The 26,883-nt window shown below is 43.7% G+C and overlaps 1 protein-coding gene across 1 annotated transcript in view; it reads right to left on the bottom strand.

The window, feature by feature from the left end:
• LOC137526043 (chitin synthase chs-2-like) overlaps window positions 1-26,883 on the bottom strand; it is a 125,598-nt gene that overhangs the window by 66,746 nt on the left and 31,969 nt on the right. The window contains exons 2-3 of the mRNA XM_068247255.1: window positions 8,091-8,273; window positions 4,451-5,463 (exon numbers count right to left, since the gene is read on the bottom strand). Of these exons, the coding sequence (XP_068103356.1) occupies window positions 4,451-5,463; window positions 8,091-8,273 (1,196 nt within the window). The remainder of the gene's footprint in view (window positions 1-4,450; window positions 5,464-8,090; window positions 8,274-26,883) is intronic.

The following is a 26,883-nucleotide window of genomic DNA, read 5'->3' as shown; positions in this document are numbered from 1 at the left end:
TTAAAGGAAGAATAGACTAGTGGGAAGGCACCAATTAGGAATAAATTATTTTAAACTAGTTTCAAATGGGATAGCATGAAGGTATCAGTTGAAAAGGGCTCCTGAGCCATAGACTTCAATCTTATTTGCCGCAAATCGCGGCTATAAGGTGGAGAAAAGGGCGCTTAAGGGATTTTTTGACTATAAAAGGGTACCAAAAATAAAATTATAGCTATATTAATACGGCTACAAAGAGGATGTCTAAACATCGGTTATATCAGCAGGTCACAAATTTGGTTATATCACAAATTCGGATATATTTTTAGTATAGCGTAAAATGCGGCTACAACAAGGACATCTGAAGATCGATTAAATCTGCAGGTCCTAAATTTGGTTATATTTTTAGAATAACATATGTTTTGAAATGCAGCTACAATGATTATTCGGTTATACAAGTTAATTCCGTTATATCAGTATAAAATAACATATATGTTTGACAGGGTCTACATGAAAAGGGCGCCGGTAAAAAAGGGCACCTGGTGGAGCCCATATATATACCAACTTCGGCTACAAAAAAGGTGCCTGGTGTAGCCCATATAAACTTCGGCTACAAAAAAGATGCTTGGTGTAGCCCATATAAAAACTTTGGCTACAAAAAAAACAAGGCGCCTGGTGTAGCCCATATAAAAACTTTGGCTACAAAAAAACTCCGGGATGTGTTAATTACTATTCCCCCTCCAGGCCGCCATGGATAGTGTGGGAATGAAATAATTCGGCTTCCAGCGCTTGTAGCCCATATACAAACTTCGGCTACAAAAAAAAAGTCAATAATATGGGCTACAGAGGGGCACCTTACTGTAGCCGAAAAAAATATGGGCTACAAAGGGGAGCCCGCTTGTAGCTGAAAACCTTGTAGCCAAAAAAATATGGGCTACAAAGGGGAGCCCACTTGTAGCCTATATCAAAACTCGGGCGCCCTTTTCTACACCTTGTAGCCCATATTTCCAAAAATAACATTGATGTCTATGGCGGCGCCCTTTTCATACAGGCAGCTCGGGCGCCCTTTTCAACCGATCCCGTTTGACATGAAATGCAGCAAAGATTAGGCAGTAGGCACCAGCATGGGGGATTAAGGTAAGGCACCACCAGGGGGTTCTCATATTTAGGCACCACCAAGGGGGTCTTAGGGTTAGGCTCCACCAGGGGGTTTTAGGGTTAGGCACCACCAGGAGGTCTTAGGGTTAGGCACCACTAGGGGGTCTCAGAATTAGGCACCATTGGGGGGGGTCTTAGGGTTAGGCACCACCAGGAAGGGTCTTAAGTGTAAGCACTGAAAGGGGTGGGTTTTGTGTGAGAGTAGGGAGAAAATAGGTAATGTTCATCACTAGGTAATGCTATATCACTTTTCTCCGCTATATCCAGCCCCCTTTTATAACCAAACTAAATATTCTTGGCTATATACGGCCCCTTATCACTTTTCTCAGCTATATTCTGTGCCCTTTTATAACCGAAATCACTTTTTTGGCTATATCCACTACCCTTTCATAACCAAATGTATGTATCTCGGATATATCCAGCATCCTTTTATAACCAAATGTATGTGTCTGGGCTTCATCAGGAGCCCTTTTTTTTCCAGGTGCCCTTTTCAAATGAAGGTGGCATGAAACCTTTACCTCCTTATAGGGTATATTAACTATAACCTTCAATGTGCAGGGATCACACATAAAGTATATTGGGATTTATACAATTTACATAACATGCTAAGCAAACTGTGCAACTAGGATTATACACTCAACCTTTATGTTGATTGTTTAACATTCAACATAGGCATTGCATGCATAATGCAAATGATGTTACACATTGTATAAGGCCCAGTACCCTTAGCCTGTACACATAAAGTTTACCGCGGGTATAGTCAATGCATCCTTGTGTGGCTACAAACCACAGCCCAGTCGCAGGAAAACTGCATTTGCAATTGTATTTGTGTTTGTGATTGCACTTGCACTTTGCAAGATGGTGGTGCCCTGAATTAGATGCAACAACTCATTAATAAAACATTTACAACAGTGGGTGAGGTTTTGGTAGGCATTGTTGCTATGTTTTTTATTTATAAAATTGTGGGTGCAACTTATACAAAGCTCTTTTTTTAAAGAGGAACCATAACAAAATATAGCACACCACAGTAAAGTATTCAGGGTACCTACTTTTATGCTAAATACCTAAATACCCTATATACACACATACACACACACACACACACACACACGCACGCACGCACACACACACACACACACACACACACCACACACGCACGTGCACGCACGCACACACACACACGCACGCACACGCATGCACGCACGCACACACACACACACACACACAGTCAGTAAATGAACATTTCACTTGCACAGAGATCACCTGCCAGTACTAAAGGTGTTCCTGCTTGTGATACATTTCAGAAAGTAAATCAGGGAAAGATTTTACAATGGGCAAATACTGACTAAATCATTTCTCAATGGATATTGTAAAAAAAGAAACAAAAAAAAAACAATTTGGTTTATTATGGTATTATTAAAGTTAGTAACCTTACACTGCAGTATAGTAAAACAACCACAAGATGTCACTGTGTGTAGGATGTGAAGGTAATGTGAATGGGATTATCATGTCCTGTATTCACTCTGTAGTCTCTCTATTCTGAGCAAGCTGCACTTCCTGATGGTTGTGAATGATATATATTTGCATGTTTTCCTTCAGTAAAAAGTTCTAATCTGTTATACTGGGTGCCGACTTGTGTGTATAGAGCTCTAAGCTCCAACAGTTATATTATTTTTACCAGTGGCGTAGCTAAGGAGCTGTCGGCCCCGATGCAAGTTTTATAATGCAAGCATTCTAGAAATAACAATTGATACGGCGCACCAGAACCTGAGAATGGCAATAACAGTGTCAGAGATGCAAGAAGGGGATGGGGAGCAGTTTGTTAATGATTACTACTATTCAAAGTACAGTGGCTTGCAAAAGTATTCAGCCCCCTTTAAGTTTTCCACATTTTGTCACATTACTGACACAAACATGAATCAATTTTATCGGAATTTCACGTGAAAGACCAATACAAAGTGGTGTACACAGGAAAAGTGGAACAAAAATCATGCATAATTCCAAACATTTTTTAGAAATCAATAACTGCAAAAGTGGGGTGTGCGTAATTATTCAGCCCCCTTTGGTCTGAGTGCAGTCAGTTGCCCATAGACATTGCCTGATGAGTGCTAATGACTAAATAGAGTGCACCTGTGTGTAATCTAATGTCAGTACAAATACAGCTGCTCTGTGACGGCCTCAGAGGTTGTCTAAGAGAATCTTGGGAGCAACAACACCATGAAGTCCAAAGAACACACTAGACAGGTCAGGGATAAAGTTATTGAGAAATTTAAAGCAGGCTTAGGCTACAAAACGATTTCCTAAGCCTTGAACATCCCACGGAGCACTGTTCAAGCAATCATTCAGAAATGAAAGGAGAATGGCACAACTGTAAACCTACCAAGAGAAGGCCGTCCACCTAAACTCACAGGCCAAACAAGATGAGCGCTAATCAGAAATGCAGTCAAGATGGCCCATGGTGACTCTGGACAAACTGCAGAGATCTACAGCTCAGGTGGGGGAATCTGTCCATAGGACAACTATTAGTTGTGCACTGCACAAAGTTGGCTCTTATGGAAAAGTGACAAGAAGAAGGCCATTGTTAACAGAAAAGCATAATAAATCCCGTTTGCAGTTTGCCACAAGCCATGTGGGGGACACAGCATGTGGAAGAAGGTGCTCTGGTTGGATGAGACCAAAATGGAACTTTTTGGCCAAAATGCAAAATGCAAAAGATCTGAAAACTGCTGTTCACAAACGCTGTCCATCTAATCTGACTGAGCTGAGCTGTTTTGCAAAGAAGAATGGGCAAGGATTTCAGTCTCTAGATGTGCAAAGCAGGTATAGACATACCCTAAAAGACTGGCAGCTGTAATTGCAGCAAAAGGTGGTTCTACAAAGTATTGACTCAGGGGGCTGAATAATTACGCACACCCCACTTTGCAGTTATTGATTTGTAAAAAAATGTTTGGAATAATGTAGAATTTTTGTTCCACTTCTCACGTGTACACCACTTTGTATTGGTCTTTCACGTGGAATTCCAATAAAATTGATTCATGTTTGTGGCAGTAATGTGACAAAATGTGGAAAACTTCAAGGGGGCTGAAAACTTTTGCAAGCCACTGTATCTCTAGAAGTGATTATTATGAGCACAGGACCAATAGAGAGCTAATACTGCAGTTAAGGGAGGGCCCTTTGGGGCCCCTCTGGCCCAAGGGCCCCTATGCGGTTGCAACCTCTGCAACCCCTATTGCTATGCCCCTTATTTTGACAATAGTTTCTCTTTAATTTAGATCTGATCTGCTATAACTAGAATGTAGGAAATTCTTACACTTACGTGTTCCCATCAGCTGAGTTTTGAGTATGGTTTCTTCTTGTGTTGAGCAGCATGGACTGGTCAATAAAGGCAGCTTCATACATACGTCGGAAAAATAAGCTTGTTGTTCTTTCAATCCTTTCAACCCTCAGATTGAAGACATCCAGAGTGGCAAAAATGGACCCGATATACCAGAAAATGTTAGATATGGCCATTAGTACGATAAACGTGATATTTTTCATCACCAGAAACTGGCAAAAATTCTGTCTGACCTCAAAGACTAACTGTTCAGGAAATGTGGCACTGCCCACGTACTGAAGGTTGTGGCAGAAATACGACATGTTCAGATAAATGTGTGCGTCCCTTTCTTCCGTGTAGTTACTTGTGAAGATCACAATAAAAGCTAAAGCCACTGTTAAAGTGGCAGAGATGTACGGAATATAAAAACACAATTTGACTTTTTGCATTTTAAGGGAAACTACACCAAACCAGTGGCAAGAGGCAGAGCTCACAATCTGGACTACAAAGAGACCAATCAGCAAATTCCTTTCATTCGGATTTATGGTTGATACTGTAGACCAGTCTTCTCTTTTGATTCCAATGTAGCCTACCATCGAGGAGACAGTGATGACAATTTTGAGAAGGCTGCCACATATGTATAAGATGTTGTTTTCATTGGGTTCTTTTTCTGATTCCATTCCTGTTCCTGTTGGTGTGAAATTTTCATACCAGTTTAGGGATATGAAAATAGTGGCTATGGCTGCCCCAAAATAAAATGCTATATGTTGAGACTCTCTGTTGAAGGCATAGGATGTAAGGAAAAGGATGTGACCAATTACAAGAAAACACAAAGAAATGATTGACATGATCCATTTAAAATTCTGGTTTCTGAATCCATAAAATATCTGTAAAGCAGAAGGACAGAAGTAGACACTGCTGAGGATCATGGTGTTGGTGAATATACTGAAGTGTGGCATGACCACGATGACGAGCATCGATGAGGCAGTGGCAACTAGGCTCTCAGCAAGGCAGAACTAAAAAAAAAAAAAAGAAGCACAGTTACAGAACAATTTACATTTGCAAATATGAAGATAACCTAGACAATAAACACAAAAAACTTGGACCTTTGTTTTAGAACACAGATTACAGGGATGGTCGTAGTCAGCCAACTTCGCTACGCTGGAACTACGCGTAGTTTTATGTAATTATGCTTTGCCAAACTACGGCTTCGAAATCAAATATTTGCTTCATATGCATTTCATAGAATAAGTGTTAAAATATGCAATTATGCGTAGTGAGAAGCATAGTGTATGCAGATGCTTATGCCCGTATGCAGAAAATTGTACGCATTAATTCCTCTTCATATGCTTGTAATGGGAACTCTTCTATGCGTACATTCCCCTTTCTAACGAGTAAATTTGTAAGCATACAATCGCACGTGGAAAATTAGACGCGATTAACGCATTCGTAGTTCACTACGCAATACACATGTTAACTACGCATAGTTGGCGTAAGCTACGCGTAGCGGTACTTCGCTACGCGTAAATTCGTAAAAGCGTAGTTTTGGAACGGCATCTACAAACTACGATGCGTAGATGCGAACTACGATGCATAAATTCGCACTGGCGTAGTTTCTGCTCATCCCTGCACAGATATCATAAAAGCCATTGTGTGAACCTCCTTATGATTGATGTGTCATTATTAAAGGAATATGGAGGTGAACATAACCTAATAAAATCAACAACTGCATCTATCCTACTCCTAAAAAAATAGAATGTCACACAGTTTTACCTCTTGACTGCTCTCAGAAGTGTTTTATGGCTGTGATTCAATCCTTATCAGTGAAGTTTAAACTATGGTTCTACCAGGTCCCCACTGGACAGAAACTGTCACTTGCAATTGGGATTAGGCATTAGAAAGGGGTTAGAGTCAGGAATCAGGAATGATTTTAAAATAGGAAAGTGGTTATGTCGGGGAGAGGGTGAGTTATGATGATAAGAAACAGAAATGGGTTTACATAAGGTGTGTGTGTGTGTGTGTGTGTGTGTGTGTGTGTGTGTGTGTGTGTGTGTGTGTGTGTGTGTATGTGTGTGTGTGTAATAGGGGACTATACACAAGGAGGTTTGTTAGGTTTCTGACAAACAATGGGGGAGGAGTTCAGTAATTAAACAATGCCGAAAACTTCATCATATTGCTGTTGACACAGGGCCGTATTCAATTTACTTTTTTTCTTGATAGTATTTTCACACCTTATCAAAAAAAAAAAATGTCTTTTAATCCAGCAGAAAGCAGGGGAATACTCAAAATAATTTTACAATACTTTTTTTTTTGGTACCTTTTCAATTGCAGGGTGTAGAAAAGTTATTTTAGACAGTGCTGCTCAGCAAGATTTTGGATATCCGAATTACTCCGATAATCCAAACTTTTTCCACTATCCGAACTTTGAATAGCAATTCGGATATTTTTTAAAATCCGAATAGCACTATCCAAGCAAACTCGGATTTAATATCTGAAATCCGAAATGCGGGCGGATAGTTAGTTCAGATATCCGAGCAGAAGCCAAAATCACCTTCAATGGCGATCTGTGCAGGCACTTTTTTTGGAACTTTTGAAGTTTTTACAGCTTTTTTTAAGGTTTTAGATCTATGCTTTTCCTTTTTAAAGGGGAACCAGTATGCTCTAGTATGTGTGCATATGAGTGAATGTATATAGTGTGACAGTCAAATCAATGTTTTAAAGTTTTGGGTATAGCAATCCCCTTCTCTTTTAATAAAGTGTCTTATTGACTAGAAAAATAAATTGTGATTATTCATATCTAGCGCACCTCTCACTAATACCGTACATTCCGGTGTATAAGACGACCTCCCAACTTTTCCAGTTAAAAATGAGTTTGTGATATACTCACCGTATAAGACTACCCCTCTTCCAATGCTGCGCACACAAAATAAAAAATTTAAAAAATGATATGCTGGTGCTGTGTATGAACAGATAATAGTGCTGTACTGTATGTGGTACCCAGTATATAACAGTATACAGGTGATTGACTGGTTGGATTGATCAACTCTCCCTCTCCCTAAGTGGATTGGTCAGCTCTTCCTGCCTCCATGTTTATCGGAGATGTATGGAGGAATAGATGGCGCTGTGCCCATAAAACATGCCTCTTTCACCCTTCTGGCCCGCCCTTGTATCCTATTTACCTCCTTCTCTGCCTCTCAGATATCGTACATGTGCGCCTGCGCAGCTTTACTCCAGTACTCAGCAGCGCAATCTGAGAGGCGGTAACAGGATGGGGGGTTTCACCCGGCATCAATGACTCCCGGCGTATGGGACGACCCCTGACTTCACAGAAAATTTTCATAGTTTAAAAAGTAGTCTTATACGCCAGAATATACAGTATATAAAAACTATAACATTGCAAGTTTCTAAAACGATAACATACTTCAAAAACTCTAATGTTCTAATGTTAACAATCTTTATCGGGTGCCCTTTTTCTGCATTTTTTGCTGTATTAACCACAATTGCATTAGTCTATGGCGACGCCCTTTTCATCCACTAGCCGCCGGTGCCCGTCTTTCCTGCTACTGAAATTATTGTGTATAAGGGAGGTTCATTTGGAAATCAGCCATGCATGAACTTTTTTTTTTTTCGAAACCTTCCTTACCTTTATCAGCCGCAATTTATCTGGAGTCGGTGAATGGCTAAAAACCATTTTCCACAGAGTTTTTAGCAGGGTTAGAACATAGGGCACCACCAGCATGACTCCCAGGAGGATTGAGGGTAATGGGTTGCTGGAGATGTTCTGGGATTGGTCACCACTCACAGAGATTAGAAGGAGTAGACAGGCCTACACAGAGGGAAATCACAATCAAAAAATGTACATACCTTATTTAGCATTATAAAGTACATAACGGTACGTAAAACTTTATAAATCATTTTGAAGTTTGAATATTTTTTTCATAATAATGACCTAAAGTTGATCCCGTTTAAGGGAGGTCTTAAAACTGACTATAAAGAACCCCATTAAGTACAAACTCCAAAATATATTATTATTGATTTATACTCATTATATTTTTGTTTGCTTCTCTAAGAAGGAAAGGGATGCAAAGTTATACATCGTATTTTTTTTAATATAAGATGCATTTTTTCTCCCCCCAAAAAATGGGGAAAAAAATTCCCGGTGTCTCATAGTCCAAAGACCAGGAAGTCCCGACTTACAGTCGCCCGCTGATGCGATCCCCCAACCTCTGCAACATCGGGGACTTCCTGCCTTGTCCCCGTGTGGTCCTCCGACCCACCGCATGTCTCCTCTGTTCCCCATGTAAGAAAAATTAGTGGCAGCGTGGCTCACCTAACCAGCGATTCCAGCGGCAATCATCAGAAATCTCATCTCCTATGTGGCTGAGTGGCTCCCCCTAGTGAAGGCTTCTACTAATCTCGCCATCAGCAGAAGAGGTCACTAGGGGGAGCTGCGCAGTAGATGAGAGGTCTGCTGACCGCTGCTGGAATTGCTGGTAAGGAAAGCCACACCGCTACTAATTGATTTTACACAGGAGAGTGGAGAAGACATGCAGGGGCCAGAGGACCACACAGGGGACAGGAGGGGACAAACACAGGACCACACAGGGGGGCCGGAGGGGAGACAGGGAGACACACAGGGCCATACAGGGGACCAGAGGGAACACAGGAGGGCATGCAGGACCACACAGGGGGATAGGAGGGGACATAAGGGGACACATAGGGACACAGGAGAACAAGGATTGAGGGAGAACATCTAAAAGATGCTCCTGGAACATGGATGCACCAGGTTTAGTATATACTTTTTTTCTCTGGTTTTTGTTCTCTAAGCCTAGGTGTATTTTATATTCCCAAAAATATGGTAGTTTTTGTGTGACAGAAATGTGATAGCCTTGCTAAAGGTGAAGATGATCAGGTGTCAGAGGTGTGTTAGCTCATCCAAAAGACAGAAATCAGAGTCTTCACTGTCCAAGGCTGGAAATATTTACAAGACAATTTCTATAGAGTTGATACTCACCACAGGGGTCTAGTCCTGAGATAAGAGGTGAGTGGACTCACCCTAAATGGCCCTGCACCACGTGCTGAAAAATAGGCGTGGTCACGCAGCAGAATGTGGGCATGGTCATGGGTGGGGCCAAATATATATGACCTTAGCAGTGGTGTAAAAGGTCTGCCGGGGGAAGTTTGAGCTCTGCCGTAGTGTATCCCCAAAAAATAGATGTAATCTTACAGCATTTCACCAAAAATACACGTAATCTGGCAGAGGTTCCTCCATAATACTGATAATATAGCAGTGGTTCCCCCAAAATGGACATAATCTGGCAGCAGCGGCCCCCAAAATACGCATAACCTGGCAGCGGATCACCCAAAATACACGTATCACCCAAAATACATGTAATCTGGCAGCAGTGGCCCCCAACATACACAATCTGTTCCCAGTATATGTAGTCAGGTGTATAGGTGCCCCCAGTATAGCCAGCTCTATAGGTGTCCCCAGTATATGTAGCCAGGTGTCCCCAGAAGGAGGTGGGCCGCACAGTGAAGGGGGAGTGGTAAACAGTGGTGGGGAAGGGGGGACATCTCCTTCCCTTACCTTGCCCCCCCCCCTCCCTTGCTCTCCCCTCCAGAACTAAATGTTTGCAGTATCTGGCAGCGGGCATCAGCGGGCGGGGACTTACCTCCTCCTCGTTCCGTCGGGAGTTGAATCTCTGTATGCCGCTAGTCTGGCCTGGTCTTTTCCAGAGCAGCGGCACGCAGAAATTCTTCTGGCACTTAAAATGAGGAGGAGGTAAGTCCCGCCCGCTGATGCCTGCTGCCAGCTGCAGCAAAAGTTTAGTTCTGGAGGGGAGAGCGAGGGGGGGGGGGGAGACGTCCCCCCTTTCCCGCTGCTGTGCCCACCACCACTTCTCCTTCACTGCTCTGTCTCCCCTCCACATGCTAGGGTGGACGACGTCCACTCTTTGAAAAAAGTAGGTGGACATCGTCCACCCGCGTTCATGCAGGACTCAATCCCTGCTCCACCAGTCTGCTGGTGGGTAGATGTATACATGAAGGTCATGCAACACCAGTGTTTTTTGTTTTCAGAACAAACATGACACGAATGCCACCAACACCAATCGCTAAGGCTTCTTTCACACTGTATGCAAAAAAACTGGTGTGCATTGAGAAAAAGCTTTTGTTTAAAATGTGTATAATGTGACCTGACCCATAGGCATAGACATTACCTTGTAATGGGCTGCATATCAGTTGTCTGTTCAGTTATAACTGACAGCAGCTGATTCAGTGTAAACGAAGACACAGAATGGAGCTGGGAGAGATCAAACTGTTTCAGTTAGTGAAAATTTATACCGTTAATCGGTCTGACACTTGGATCAGAGTGGCCTGAGACCATGTTGGACTGGATTTGATTGCAGATGTCCAACTCTCCTTTCAAACAATGTAAATGAGGAAGAGGGCATGCTTTAGAGACAAGACACAGCACATTTATATCACTCTTTTCTCCTGTCGGACTCAAAGCACCAGAGCTGTTGACACTAGAGCATGCTCTATAGACAGTAACAGTGTTAGGGAGTCTTGCCCAAGTTTTCCTTACTGAATAGGTGCTGGCTTACTGAACAGGAAGTGCCAAAATTCAAACCCTGGTCTCTTGTGTCAGAAGCAGAGCCCATAGGCTCTGTACCCACTAGAGTGTAGAACAAACTTTTTTTTGTCTGTTCACTCTCGGCTCATTACTAAGTAGAGAGTGAACAACTCCTATGTTATACATAGGAGCTATTCACACTTTTCACGCTGCAATGGATTCATGGGATTCAATGCATTAAGCGGACTGTACTTCTGTACAGTCCACGATAATCCCGGGCCAGGCGGATGGGTTCCCACATATAGCCTATGGGGGAGAGCATCTTCCCCAAGCTCCAGCTGGACAATGGCGGACCATCAGACTGTCCTGCTCCCACTGGCTGAATGAGGTGCGGAAGTCAAGCGGGAACACAGCATTAACCAGTACACTATCTAGCCATCCTTTGCACTGTAAGCCTTTGGCAGGGCCCTCCCTCCTTGTTTATTATCATACCTGATTGTGCATCCTGCTCACAGAATAGTGTGAACTTGTATTATTGGTACTACTACTTCAGTGTATTATTATTATTATTATTATTTAGTATTTATATAGCACCAACATATTACGCAGCGCTGTAGTGTATATCCTACTAATATAATAAATGGGAAAGTTCGGATGTTTGGATGTTTGTTACGCGATCACGCAAAAACGGCTGAACGGATTTGAATGAAATTTGGCACACACATAGTACATTACCTGGAATAAAGTATAGGATACTTTTTATTCCCATAACCAAAAAGAGACAAATACAAATTTCACTGGAAAATGTAAACTGCAGACATTCTTACACTGTTACTCTGGAGGTGTGTTTAGCTTCTAAGGGTAGAATGGTTAATTTGCATATATTCAGCGGTGATGCACTGGGAGACATCTCAAGCTCACTCCAATCTGAATTATCGCAAATTCTTTCTGTTGTAAGAAAGCAAACGTTTGTTTTTCTTAACATCTTAGTAAGGGGGCTTTTAGGACCATTGTAGTCCCTTACACACTCCAATGAGTTCTGGGTCACCATGAGCTTGCTGGTTAGTCTGTACCTCTCGGTGTTACAAGCACTACTGCATAGAGTCAAATTAATCCATGCCATGCACTGATGAGGATCAAACAATCCAAAACAGTCTGTATGCATGTTGGATTATTACAGCTCTGTACAAATTAACAAGATGACACATCATTGCATTCCAGCAGTTCTAGAGGTGTGTTTAGCTTCTAAGGGTAACAATGGTTAATTTGAATATATTCAACAGTGATGTACTGGGTGACATTTTATGCTCACTCCAACCTGAATTATCACAAATTTTTTCTGTTTTAAGAAAGCAAACTTTTGTTTTTCTTACTCTGTCAGTGGCAGGGTTCTTAAATTTTGCACAGTTGGTCACTGGGTGACTGGGATTAATATTCAGAAAAGTGGGTGGAGCCTACAAAAGCTAATCAAAATTCACCTATTGATTTTCAAAGGAGTGGAGCCACAGCCAATTAGATTTATTTCATTTCAATGCCAATTATTGATGCCAAAGACCACAAAGCTCACAAACTAGGTCATCCTTGAGTAATTGTGTGTTAGGATTAGAAAAAGTGGGTAGAGCTAACACTAGCCAATTACATACCCGGGCAACGCCGGGCGACCAGCTAGTATATATATATATATATATATATATCTTGTCACTAACTGTCCCTCAAAGGAGCTCACAATCTAATCCCTACCATTGCCATATGTCTATATTATGTAGTGAACGTACTGTAGTCTAGGGCCAATTTTAGGGGGAGCCAATTAACTTATCCGTATGTTTTTGGAATGTGGGAGGAAACCAGAGTGCCCGGAGGAAACCCACGCAGACACGGAGAGAACATACAAACTCTTTGCAGATAGTGCCCTGGCTGGGATTCGAACCAGGGACCCAGAGCTGCAAGGCGAGAGAGCTAACCACTACGCCACCGTGCCGCCCATCAGTGTATGATCTGGCATTGTGTGTCTTACTGCTTATTACCTGTATTGTGTTGTCTGTCACTCCCATTATCACTGTTTGTAATCTCATTGACAGCACGGCTTGCAAATTTTCACCACAGTCATTTTCGCATCAAAAAATCATTATTTGTACCACAAAAGTGAGAAACAATTATTATTTTTACCACGAAGACACAAAAAAATCATTTAAGCGTGAAAATTCACGACAAATGCAAAAATCACAAACTTATTGCAAAATGATTTTCAATGGCATTTTCACTCAAAATTCGACTTTTCATGAAAATTAATGTGAAAAGAATATCTGCATTTTCGCTCATCATTGCTTATTTATTGTTCAGTGCTGCATAATATGTTGGTTCTATATAAATCCAATAAATAATAAAAATAATAATAATAATAATAATAATCCATAATATGAACTAGCGTTAGATGCATTGACATTGGGAGACCTCTCCCCTCACTTGACCTCCTGTATAACGCAAGAATGCGTGCCAGGGCACTGAAGATCACAAGCGACCCCTCACACCCTGGCCACTGTTTCTTCACCCCACTTCCATTGGGCCGGAGACTCCAGGCCATCCCCACCAAGACCACCAGACACAGGAACTTCTTCTTCCCTATGGCCGTTAGCCTCCTGAACTCCCTTAACATTCTCCCACCCTCTATCTGCGCCCTACCACCAGCATAGTAGCGTACTGGAAAAATTTGTTTTTCTTTTCTCTCAGTGATCAGACTTTTTCCCGCACTTTTGGTAGACTCTGGCGGAGTCTCTGAAAGATGTATATTTATTGATGCTGAATGTATATCTATTTGAGAATGATGGATCACTGTCATGTTCTTTGTACTCTGTTGCTTTGTATTATGTTACTTTTTCTTTCCTGCTTTTCTGTCTATGTACCGCCCTGTATTGTGCCAAACCCAATTCCGGGCATGACCCAGTAATGCTTGGCGAAATAAAATGATTCTGATTCTGATAAGAAATGCATAGGTTGTTCACCTTTGTTTGAATAGAAATGTATCCCCATCATCAAGCATTCCATTGAAAGGAAACTGCCATGGAGTCATGCCTTACCTTACTGAGGAATGCTGTGGACAGGACAAGCAGGCCAATAATGATGCAAACCAGCTTGACCACCAATGTTGTGCATCTTCCCGACTCCTCTTCTTCATCATTCACTGCTTGAATGTGACCTTCATCACAACTTCGTTTTTGCCTGCTTAAGATTTGTAATTAGTACATATTAGATTTACTGCAAAGGTATCTTGCAGGAAAGGTACAATCAGGGCACTTACACTTTTTTTATCACAATAGTCTGACAGGTGAAACATGTCCTCTCCTTTTAAAGATTTTAATGGGTTATCTCATCAATCTTCCAGACTGATACAGGAGGATTCACCCTTCTTTCAGTCCTGACACTTGTAAGGTGTGGGCAGCAATATCAACCACTTCAGGACCAGAGCAATGTTCACATAATGGCCCTGGATTTCCATTGGTCTGTTATTAGACCAACGGGGATGGAGCCAAGATGTAAACATGCTTTTGTGCTCTAGCTATACTTAGTATAGCTAGAGTCACTCCGTTATGCCTCCTGCATCCCTCCGCTCTCCTCTTAGCTTACTGCACCTACAGTGCCCACCCAGGCCATCACCCTGGAGCACCCATAACACCCTGATATCAGTTAAAATGATACCCTATTTGCCTCATTTAGTAACAAACTGGTGGTGCACTCTCTTTAACTACGCTGGATGTATATATACGTCCTGTTGTCATTAAGTGGTTAATGTATAGCCAAAAAAAATAAAAACTACCAAATGTAACGATCGGTGTAACACAGAGAGGGTCTGATTACCGGTGATCTGCAGTATCACCGAGAATGCAGAATATACCCGATTATTGATGATCTGCAGTATCACCGATAATCAGATATATCTTCTAACCTCTGGACACCTGAGATATGAGAGTGTTTGGTGCAACAGTAATACCTTGAGGAAAGCACCCGAAGAATGGGTGCTAGACAGTAGAATCTACTGTAAAGGATTTGCTTCCTTCCACCAGCCTGCTGCTCCCCAAGGGGCGGAGCCAGGCCGAGACAGTGGGAAGGGCAGAACCTGAGTGACACCAGTGGTGGAGTGTCACTGACAGATCTGTGAACTATCTCCTAACGGTGGAGACAGTTCTCGAGGTCGGACAAGCCAGGTCGTTACCACACGGACAGACAAAGTACAGAGACAGTTGGCAGATACAGAATCCAGAGACTAGCCGGGTTTCGGCAACAGAGAATCAGAAAGACAAGGTACAAAATCAGAGATCAGGAGAATGGTCAGAAATGCAGAGGGTCATAACAGATAATTAACAATGCCTACGCTTGAGTGTGAGCTCCAAGATTCTCACACTCCAGGAACTATACTAGATAATACAGATTATACAGATGGTACAGAAATCCTAGACTAAGGTGTGAGTTCTGTGGCCGTCAACACCTTGGAAACTGGTCTAGATAACAATACAGATAGCAACTGAATTCCTAGGCTAAGGTGTGAGCTCCGTGATCATCAACACCTTTGGAAACTGACTAATAAACACAGATACTGACAAGGTCTGAGTGCTACCACGTATTGATCGCAACGCCAGACACCAGAGAAATGACCAGCACCCAGTATATATACACCAGCGCTCTCCAGCGCCTCCCCTAAGTGCTGGACCAATGAAAGTTGCTGCAATTGTCAGCTGACCGGCCTGGTCAGCTGACCCTTCTTTGACTGCCATAAAGGCCCTGCCTCTCTGCGCGCGCGCGCGTCCTCCTAAACCAGTGTGGACTATCAGTCCCAGCCACACCAGTCATGTGTTGTAATGTTTCTGCTGTATTAGATGCGGAATCCGCCGCCACGCTGTCTGGGCGTGCGGCGTTTACTCTGCATTCCGCCTTACTGAGAGGAGCAGGCCTATGCGAGCAACTTGCCGCATTGGACGCGGAATCCGCCGCCCTGTAGTTAGAGCATGCAGCGGTTTCTCTGTGCTCCGACTGCGCCCCAACTGCCATGTTAAACGTGGAATCAGCCGCCTCACCTTGAGTATTGGCGGCGGCTTTTCCGCGTTTTCTCACACCAAATAACTGTTAAATGCAAAAATATTCAATATTAAAGGCAAACATTGCCTATCAAAATATGTATGATTAGTGCTCTCATTATTGAACATGTACATAAATGGAGTAGAAAAAAACAAAACCTTCCATAGAGAATGTTTTATTCATATAGTGCCATTATTTTCTGTGGCATTCAACAAAGTGTATTTTTTACATTAGATGCTTAAAGGACTTACGAGGCGAAATGCTTAAAAAAAGTTATGTACCTCATTGCTAAAGCAGACCTCAGGGCAGACGAACAGCACCTTCCTTTTCACGATCAGGTGCTTTATCAGGCTAATCCAGGTTACATTGCAGCTCCCGACCCTCCACAGGGTCGCCCTAGCAGAATCGCCGCTTTAAAAATCCAACTCCTGCGCAGCTCGCATAGCCGTGGCTGCGCAGGATTACAGCCCCGCTCGTGTCAGCCCTCACTCCGTGCGCTCTACTATATGTCATGTGGGCGGCTCCACATGACCACCCACATGACGAACTACACTGCCAGCCAGCCGCGCCCCCTCAGCAGAGAATACAAGCTCTGAACGAGCAGGTACTCACTCGTTCAGCGCTTGTATTCTCTGCTGAGGGGGCGCGGCTGGCTAGCAGTGTAGTTCGTCATGTGGGTGGTCATGTGGAGCCGCCCACATGACGTATAGTAGAGCGCACGGAGTGAGGGCGGACACGAGCGGGGCTGTAATCCTGCGCGGCCACGGCTTTGCGAGCTGCGCAGGAGTTGGATTTTTAAAGCGGCGATTCTGCTAGGGCGACCCTGTGGAGGGTCGGGAGCTGCAATGTAACCTGGATTAGCCTGATAAAGCACCTGATCGTGAAAAGGAAGGTGCTGTTCGTCTGCCCTGAGGTCTGCTTTAGCAATGAAGTACATAACATTTTTTAAGCAATTCGCCTCGTAAGTCCTTTAAGAAAAACATAATTACAGAACATTTTATCTATGTATTCACACAGTTGAAGACTATTCATACTAGCAGGAAATTAAACATACCATCCATTCAATGGCAGCTGTGTTAATTAACCACTTCCTGACCGCCCCCAGCCGATGGGCGGCGGCAAAGTCCGGGCCCAAACGACCGCAATACGCCCATCGGCGGGGGCGGCTGCGGGAGTGGCTATGCGGCGATCGCGTCATTCGTGACGCGATCAGCCGCCGGGGACTGGCTCCGCCCACCGTTCGCTGTAACCTGCCGGCTGTTCGGAAGCGCCGGCGGGTTACTAGCACCCAGATCGCCGCTGAAACAATGTATAATAGGCTTTGTAATGTATACAAAGCCTATTATACTGGCTGCCTCCTGCCCTGGTGGTCCCAGTGTCCGAGGGACCACCAGGGCAAGCTGCAGCCACCCTAGTCTGCACCCAAGCACACTGATTACCCCCCCCCTGCCCCCTGATCACCCACAGCACCCCTCAGACCCCCCCCCCCCCTGCCCACCCCCAGACCACTGTTTGCACCCAGTCACCCCCCTAATCACACATCAATCACTCCCTGTCACTATCTGTCAACGCAATTTTTTTTTTTAGTCCCTAATCTGCCCCCTACTCCCTCCTGGTCAATCACCCCCTGTCACTGCCACCCATCAATCAGCCCCTAACCTGCCCCTTGCGGGCAATCTGATCACCCACCCACACCAATAGATCGCCCGCAGATCCGACATCAGATCACCTCCCAAGTGCAGTGTTTACATCTCTTCTCTCCTCTAAACACCCACTAATTACCCATCAATCACTCATCAATCACCCCTATCACCACCTGTCACTGTTACCCATCAGATTAGACCCTAATCTGCCCCTTGCGGGCACCCAATCACCCGCCCACACGCTCAGATTGCCCTCAGACCCCCCCTTATCAATTCGCCAGTGCAATATTTACATCTGTTATTCCCTGTAATAACCCACTGATCACCTGTCAATCACCCATCAATCACCCCCTGTCACTGCCACCCTTCAATCACCCCCTGTCACTGCCACCCATCAATCAGCCCCTAACCTGCCCCTTGCGGGCAATCTGATCACCCACCCACACCAATAGATCGCCCGCAGGTCCGACATCAGATCACCTCCCAAGTGCAGTGTTTACATCTCTTCTCTCCTCTAAACACCCACTAATTACCCATCAATCACCCCCTATCACCACCTGTCACTGTTACCCATCAGATTAGACCCTAATCTGCCCCTAGGGCACCCAATCACCCGCCCACACCTCAGAACGCCCTCAGACCCCAGCCCTGATCACCTCGCCAGTGCATTGCTTGCATCTATTTCCCCCCTCTAATCACACCTTAAGACACCCATCAATCACCTCCTGTCACCCCCTAGCACACCTAGCCATCAGATCAGGCCCTAATTTGCCCCGTGTGGGCTCCTGATCACTCGGCCAAACCCTCAGATCCCCCTCAGATCCCCTTCCGATCACCTACCCAGTGCATTGATTGCATCTATTTTCCCCTCTAACCGCCCCCTGAGACACCCATCAATCACCTCCTGTCACCCCCCTAGCACTCCTATCCATCAGATCAGGCCCAATACATCCTGTCATCTAAGAGGCCACAGTGCTTATGACCGGTTCCACAAAATTTGCTCCCTCATAGACCACCTGTCATCAAAATTTGCAGATGCTTATACCCCTGAACAGTCATTTTGAGAAATTTGGTTTCCAGACTACTCACAGTTTTGGGCCCTTAAAATGCCAGGGCAGTATAGGAACCCCACAAGTGACCCCATTTTAGAAAGAAGACACCCCAAGGTATTCTGTTAGGTGTATGATGAGTTCATAGAAGATTTTATTTTTTGTCAAAAGTTAGCGGAAATTGGATTTTTATTGTTTTTTTCACAAAGTGTCATTTTTCACTAACTTGTGACAAAAAATAAAATCTTCTATGAACTCACCATACCCCTAACAGAATACCTTGGGGTGTCTTCTTTCTAAAATGGGGTCACTTGTGGGGTTCTTATACTGCACTGGCATTTTAGGGGCCCTAAACCGTGAGGAGTAGTCTGGAAAACAAATGCCTCAAAATGACCTGTGAATAGGACGTTGGGCCCCTTAGCGCACCTAGGCTGCAAAAAAGTGTCACACATGTGGTATCGCCATACTCAGGAGAAGTAGTATAATGTGTTTTGTGGTGTATTTTTACACATACCCATGGTGGGTGGGAGAAATCTCTCTGTAAATGGACAATTGTGTGTAAAAAAAAATCAAAAGATTGTCATTTACAGAGATATTTCTCCCACCCAGCATGGTTATATGTAAAAATACACCACAAAACACATTATACTACTTCTTCTGAGTACGGCGATACCACATGTGTGACACTTTTTTGCAGCCTAACTGTGCTAAGGGGCCCAAAGTCCAATGAGTACCTTTAGGATTTCACAGGTCATTTTGAGACATTTGGGTTCAAGACTACTCCTCACCGTTTAGGGCCCCTAAAATGCCAGGGCAGTATAGGAACCCCACAAGTGACCCCATTTTAGAAAGAAGACACCCCAAGGTATTCTGTTAGGTGTATGATGAGTTCATAGAAGATTTTATTTTTTGTCACAAGTTAGCGGAAATTGATATGTATTGTTTTTTTTTTTCACAAAGTGTCATTTTCCGCCAACTTGTGACAAAAAAAAATCTTCTATGAACTCACCATACTCCTAACAGAATACCTTGGGGTGTCTTCTTTCTAAAATGGGGTCACTTGTGGGGTTCCTATACTGCCCTGGCATTTTAGGGGCCCTAAACCGTGAGGAGTAGTCTAGAAAACAAATGCCTCAAAATGACATGTGAATAGGACGTTGGGCCCCTTAGCGCACCTAGGCTGCAAAAAAGTGTCACACATGTGGTATCGCCGTACTCATAAGAAGTAGTATAATGTGTTTTGGGGTGTATTTTTATACATACCCATGCTGGGTGGGAGAAATCTCTCTGTAAATGGACAATTGTGTGTAAAAAAAATCAAATAATTGTCATTTACAGAGATATTTCTCCCACCCAGCATCTGTATGTGTAAAAATACACCCCAAAACACATTATACTACTTCTTTGCGACATTTGGTTTCAAGACTACTCCTCACGGTTTAGGGCCCCTAAAATGCCAGGGCAGTATAGGAACCCCACAAATGACCCCATTTTAGAAAGAAGACACCCCAAGGTATTCCGTTAGGAGTACGGTGAGTTCATAGAAGATTTTATTTTTTGTCTCAAGTTAGCGGAAAATGACACTTTGTGAAAAAAAAACAATTAAAATCAATTTCCGCTAACTTGTGACAAAAAAAAAAAATCTTCTATGAACTCACCATACTCCTAACAGAATACCTTGGGGTGTCTTCTTTCTAAAATGGGGTAATTTGTGGGGTTCCTATACTGTCCTGGCATTTTAGGGGCCCTAAACCGTGAGGAGTAGTCTTGAAACCAAATTTCTCAAAATGACCTGTGAAATCCTAAAGGTACTCATTGGACTTTGGGCCCCTTAGCGCAGTTAGGGTTCAAAAAAGTGCCACACATGTGGTATCGCCGTACTCAGGAGAAGTAGTATAATGTGTTTTGGGGTGTATTTTTCCACATACCCATGCTGAGTGGGAGAAATATCTCTATAAATAGACAATTGTGTGTAAAAAAAATTTAAAAATTGTCATTTACGAAGATATTTCTCCCACCCAGCATGGGTATGTGTAAAAATACACCCCAAAACACATTATACTACTTCTCCTGAGTACGGCAATACCACATGTGTGGCACTTTTTTGCAGCCTAACTGCGCTAAGGGGCCCAAAGTCCAATGAGCATCTTTAGGCTTTACAGGGGTGCTTACAATTAGGCACCCCCCAAAATGCCAGGACAGTGAACACACCCCACAAATTACCCCATTTTGGAAAGTAGACACTTCAAGGTATTCAGAGAGGAGCATAGTGAGTCCGTGGCAGATTTCATTTTTTTTTGTCGCAAGTTAGAAGAAATGGAAATTTTTTTTTTTTTTGTCACAAAGTGTCATTTTCCGCTAACTTGTGACAAAAAAATGAAATCTTCTATGAACTCACCATGCCTCTCACTGAATACTTTGGGATGTCTTCTTTCCAAAATGGGGTCATTTGGGGGGTATTTGTACTATCCTGGAATTTTAGCCCCTCATGAAACCTGACAGGTGCGCAGAAAAGTCAGAGATGCTTGAAAATGGGAAAATTCACTTTTGGCACCATAGTTTGTAAACGCTATAACTTTTACCAAATCCAATAAATATACACTGAATGGTTTTTTTTTATCAAAGACATGTAGCAGAATAACTTTCGCGCTCAAATGTATAGGAAATTTTACTTTATTTGAAAAATGTCAGCACAGAAAGTTAAAAAAGTCATTTTTTTGACAAAATTCATGTCTTTTTTGATGAATATAATAAAAAGTAAAACTCGCAGCAGCAATCAAATAGCACCAAAAGAAAGCTGCATTAGTGACAAGAAAAGGAGGTAAAATTCATTTAGGTGGTAGGTTGTATGAGCGAGCAATAAACCGTGAAAGCTGCAGTGGTCTGAATGGAGAAAAAGGCTCTGGTCCTTAACCACTTGAGGACCCACCCTTTACCCCCCCTTAAGGACCAGCGCTGTGCTGAGTGATCTGTGCTGGGTGGGCTCTGCAGCCCCCAGCACAGATCATGTAGCAGGCAGAGAGATCAGATCACCCCCCCTTTTTTCCCCACTAGGGGGATGAGGTGCTGGGGGGGTCCGATCTCTCATGCCTGCATGTGGCTGGCGGGGGGGGCAGCTCAAAGCCCCCCTCCGCGGCGAAATTCCCCCCTCCCTCTCCTACCTGCTCCCCCCCCGGAGATCAGGGCTGCACAGGACGCTATCCGTCCTGTGCAGCCAGTGACGGGACGTCCCCTGTCACGTGGCGGCGATCCCCGGCCGCTGATTGGCCGGGGATCGCCGATCTGCCTTACGGCGCTGCTGCGCAGCAGCGCCGTACAAATGTAAACAAAGCGGATTATTTCCGCTTGTGTTTACATTTAGCCTGCGAGCCGCCATCGGCGGCCCGCAGGCTATTCACGGAGCCCCCCGCCGTGAATTGACAGGAAGCAGCCGCTCGCCCGAGCGGCTGCTTCCTGATTAATCAGCCTGCAGCTGGCGACGCAATACTGCGTCGCTGGTCCTGCAGCTGCCACTTTGCCGACGCGCGGTATGAGTGCGCGGTCGGCAAGTGGTTAAGGGGCGAAAAGACTGTGGTCCTCAAGTGGTTAACCAATAGCTTACAGTGAGGCATGACATTCATTTGGTAAAACACCTTCTGTAGGTCATCACAAAGGAAAAAGTTTAAGCTTATTTCTAATTAATAATTAATAGCAGGAAACCTAGTCTGATCAGAAAATGAATCAATCATTGAATCATTCATTCAAAAATATGCTAGACTTAAGGTGGCCATATACTTGTTGGTCCTGATTCGATCACTGTAATTGAATCTGCTAGAAAGCAGATCGAGGAGTGGTGGCAGATAGTGATGAGCCGAACATTAAATGTAGGATTTGCCAACGTCGAACACGAATCTCCGCAAATATTCACAAACAGGCGAATCTGGCAAACAGCCATAGACTTTAATGGGCAGGCAAATTCTAAAACCTACAAGGACTGTTTCTGGCCACAAAAGTGATGTAAAAGTTGTTTCAAGGGGCATAAAACCTGTATGGGGGCATGCCAGAGGGAGATCTATGCCAAAAGTCCCACCAAAAATTATGTAATTTATGCAGAGTCGTGTTTTCATCTCTAAAGGGCAGAAATCACATTACATTCCTAAATTGGTGAAATAAAGTGCTTTAAAATGTACACGTCCATCAGGTAGTGTAAGAGTTACGTCCGATTCACACTGACAGACGAAATGCCGTGTTTAAGGCACGGCAGTCCGCAAACAACCGCAAAGACCTTTAGTAATTACTTCAGGTGAGCAAATCTTTGTTTTTACTAGTTTACACCTCCAGGACATAAATGTTAGTCCTCTCGGTGGCAATGTTTGTGTAGTGGTTAGAGATGAGCGTAATGGTGTAACTACGATTTCGCGAAATTTCGCGTAATTAGTGTAATTACGTTTATGGCCGTAAGTACATAATCGTAATGAAGAAGGATTTCGCGAAATTTCGCGTAAGCGTAATTTTCGCGTAATTTTCGCATTGCAACGGGTATTACGAAATTAATGCGTATGGCCATGCTCCCGAAGCGGAAAAGTTGACGCATGGATCAATGTTAGGTAGCCGCCGACTTTAAGGGTTAATAGCAAAGCCCCCTTAAATGCTAAGAGCCTCAAATTTGGAGAATATATTAAGGAGATCAGAAGGAATAAGAGGAAAATTTTTTTTTTCAAAAAGACCTTATAGTTTTTGAGAAAATCGATGTTAAAGTTTCAAAGGAAAAATGTAAACATTTAAAAACCCGCCGACTTTAACGATTAATAGCAAAGCCTGCTTAAAGTTTAGGAACACCAAATTCCCAGGGTATATTAAGGGGATCAGTGGGAATAAGAGGAAAAATTTTTTTTCAAAAAGACCTTATAGTTTTTGAGAAAATCGATTTTTAAGTTTCAAGGGTGAAAATGTCTTTTAAATGCGGAAAATGTCAGGTTTTTTTGCACAGGTAACAATAGTGTATTATTTTCATAGATTCCCCCAAGTGGGAAGAGTTTTACTTACTTCGTTCTGAGTGTGGGAAATATAAAAAAAAACGACGTGGGGTCCCCCCTCCCAGACCTCTTTAACCCCTTGTCCCCCATGCAGGCTGGGATAGCCAGAATGCGGAGCACCGGCCGCGTGGGGCTCCGCACCCTGACTATACCAGCCCGCATGGTCCATGGATTGGGGGGTCTCGGAAGGGGAGGGGCAGCCAAGCTTTCCCCTCCCCCTCCGAGCCCTTGTCCAATCCAAGGACAAGGGGCTCTTCTCCACCTCCGATGGGCGGTGGAGGTGGAGGCCGCGATTTCCTGGGGGGGGGGGTTCATGGTGGAATCTGGGAGTCCCCTTTAAAAAGTGGTCCCCCGGATGCCCACCCCCCCTCCCAGGAGAAATGAGTATAGAGGTACTTGTACCCCTTACCCATTTCCTTTAAGAGTTAAAAGTAAATAAACACACAAACACTTAGAAAAGTATTTTAATTGAACAAAAAACATAACCACGAAAAAAGTCCTTTAATATTCTTAATTAACCATTAATACTTACCTGTCCCTTTAAATAAATGATCCCTCGAAATAGCCTCGGAAATGTTCTATCAGTTAAAATGTAACAAAGTTATTACAATGTAACAACTTTGTTACATTGTAACTACGCCGCACCCGACGTCACTCGCCGCCGCCGCATACGCGTCTGCGCTGCACGGACCCGACAGAGCTCTGAGCTATATAGCTCAGAGCTCTCTAAAGCATCTTTGTATTTGGGCTCCAAGGAGCCCCATTGGTCCTTAGCAGACCAATGGGGTTCCTTCAAATCAGAAGTAACCCCATTGGTCTGCTAAGGACCAATGGGGCTCCTTGGAGCCCAAATACAAAGATGCTTTAGAGAGCTCTGAGCTATATAGCTCAGAGCTCTGTCGGGTCAGTGCAGCGCAGACGCGTATGCGGCGGCGGCGAGTGACGTCGGGTGCGGCGTAGTTACAATGTAACAAAGTTGTTACATTGTAATAACTTTGTTACATTGTACCTGATAGAACATTTCCGAGGCTATTTCGAGGGATCATTTATTTAAAGGGACAGGTAAGTATTAATGGTTAATTAAGAATATTAAAGGACTTTTTTCGTGGTTATGTTTTTTGTTCAATTAAAATACTTTTTCTAAGTGTTTGTGTGTTTATTTACTTTTAACTCTTAAAGGAAATGGGTAAGGGGTACAAGTACCTCTATACTCATTTCTCCTGGGAGGGGGGGTGGGCATCTGGGGGACCCCTTTTTAAAGGGGACTCCCAGATTCCACCATGAACTCCCCCCCCCCCCAGGAAATCGCGGCCTCCACCTCCACCGCCCATCGGAGGTGGAGAAGAGCCCCTTGTCCTTGGATTGGACAAGGGCTCGGAGGGGGAGGGGAAAGCTTGGCTGCCCCTCCCCTTCCGTGACCCCCCAATCCATGGACCATGCGGGCTGGTATAGTCAGGGTGCGGAGCCCCACGCGGCCGTGCTCCGCATTCTGGCTATCCCAGCCTGCATGGGGGACAAGGGGTTAAAGAGGTCTGGGAGGGGGGACCCCACGTCGTTTTTTTTTTATATTTCCCACACTCAGAACGAAGTAAGTAAAACTCTTCCCACTTGGGGGAATCTATGAAAATAATACACTATTGTTACCTGTGCAAAAAAAACTGACATTTTCTGCATTTAAAAGACATTTTCGCCCTTGAAACTTAAAAATCGATTTTCTCAAAAACTATAAGGTCTTTTTGAAAAAAAAAATTTTCCTCTTATTCCCACGGATCCCCTTAATATACCCTGGGAATTTGGTGTTCCTAAACTTTAAGCAGGCTTTGCTATTAACCGTTAAAGTCAGCGGGTTTTTAAATGTTTACATTTTTCCTTTGAAACTTTAACATCGATTTTCTCAAAAACTATAAGGTCTTTTTGAAAAAAAATGTTTCCTCTTATTCCTCCTGAACTCCTTAGTATATTCTCCAAATTTAAAGCTCTTAGCATTTAAGGGGGCTTTGCTATTAACCCTTAAAGTCGGCGGCTTTTTTATTTATACGGAGCGTTACGGTTTAACGCGAAATTACGGTAGCGTTTAATGCGAAATTACGGCATGAACGAAACGTGAAATTACGCGTTGAAAATTACGCTTACGGTATTTTCAATTACGATTTTAATGGCAATTACGCTAACGTAATTTCGCATCGTAATCGCAAATTTCGCATGCGTAATTTTAGTAATGCGAAATTACGAAAATTTCAGCTCAACTCTAGTAGTGGTGTGTAATGGCCACCATGCTTGTGCGCACAATCGTGGGAGTGAAGACAATTGCAATTTTCCAGCCTCCATGGTCAGGTTGAGGTAGTTCAATGACAGTTAAGTGACCAAAAAACATTGATTCCGCACTGAGGCCCTATACAGGGGGCAGTAGTGGATAGTAGAGGACAGTAGTGGTGTGAAGGATTATTGGGTTATGGTCCGTGCCCTACTAGTCTCCAACAGCATTGAAGTCTTATACAGGGGCCAGTAGTGGGAACTAGATGCCAGTAGTGGTGTGAAGGATTATTGGGTTATGGTCAGTGCACTAGAGATGGCCCGAACCTCCGATTTTTGGTTCGCGAACTTCGGCAAAAGGTTCGGTTCGCGCGAACTTTCGTGAACCGCAATAGACTTCAATGGGGATGCGAACTTTGAAAACTAGAAACATTTTTGCTGGCCACAAAAGTGATGGAAAAGATGTTTCAAGGGGTCTAACACCTGGAGGGGGGCATGGATGAGTGGGATAGATGCCAAAAGTCCCGGGGGAAAATCTGGATTTGATGCAGTGTTTTAAGGGCAGAAATCATGAATGCTAAATTGCAGGACTAAAGTGCTTTAAAACATCTTGCATGTGTATACATCAATCAGGGAGTGTAATTAGAGTACTGCTTCACACTGACACACCAAACTCACTGTGTAACGCACCGCAAATAGCTGTTTGCGTAGTGACGGCCATGCTGGACTGGTGCGCACCGTGGCGATAGCAGTGTTCAAGCCCATATGGTCGCCGGGCTGTGGTAGCTCAATGATAGAACAACAGTGACCGTCCAGCTGATCAAATTTGGTC

This window comes from Hyperolius riggenbachi, chromosome 7, assembly GCF_040937935.1.
Source record: "Hyperolius riggenbachi isolate aHypRig1 chromosome 7, aHypRig1.pri, whole genome shotgun sequence".
In the NCBI taxonomy this organism is placed as follows: domain Eukaryota; kingdom Metazoa; phylum Chordata; class Amphibia; order Anura; family Hyperoliidae; genus Hyperolius; species Hyperolius riggenbachi.
This window is presented reverse-complemented; position numbering and strand designations above follow the sequence as displayed.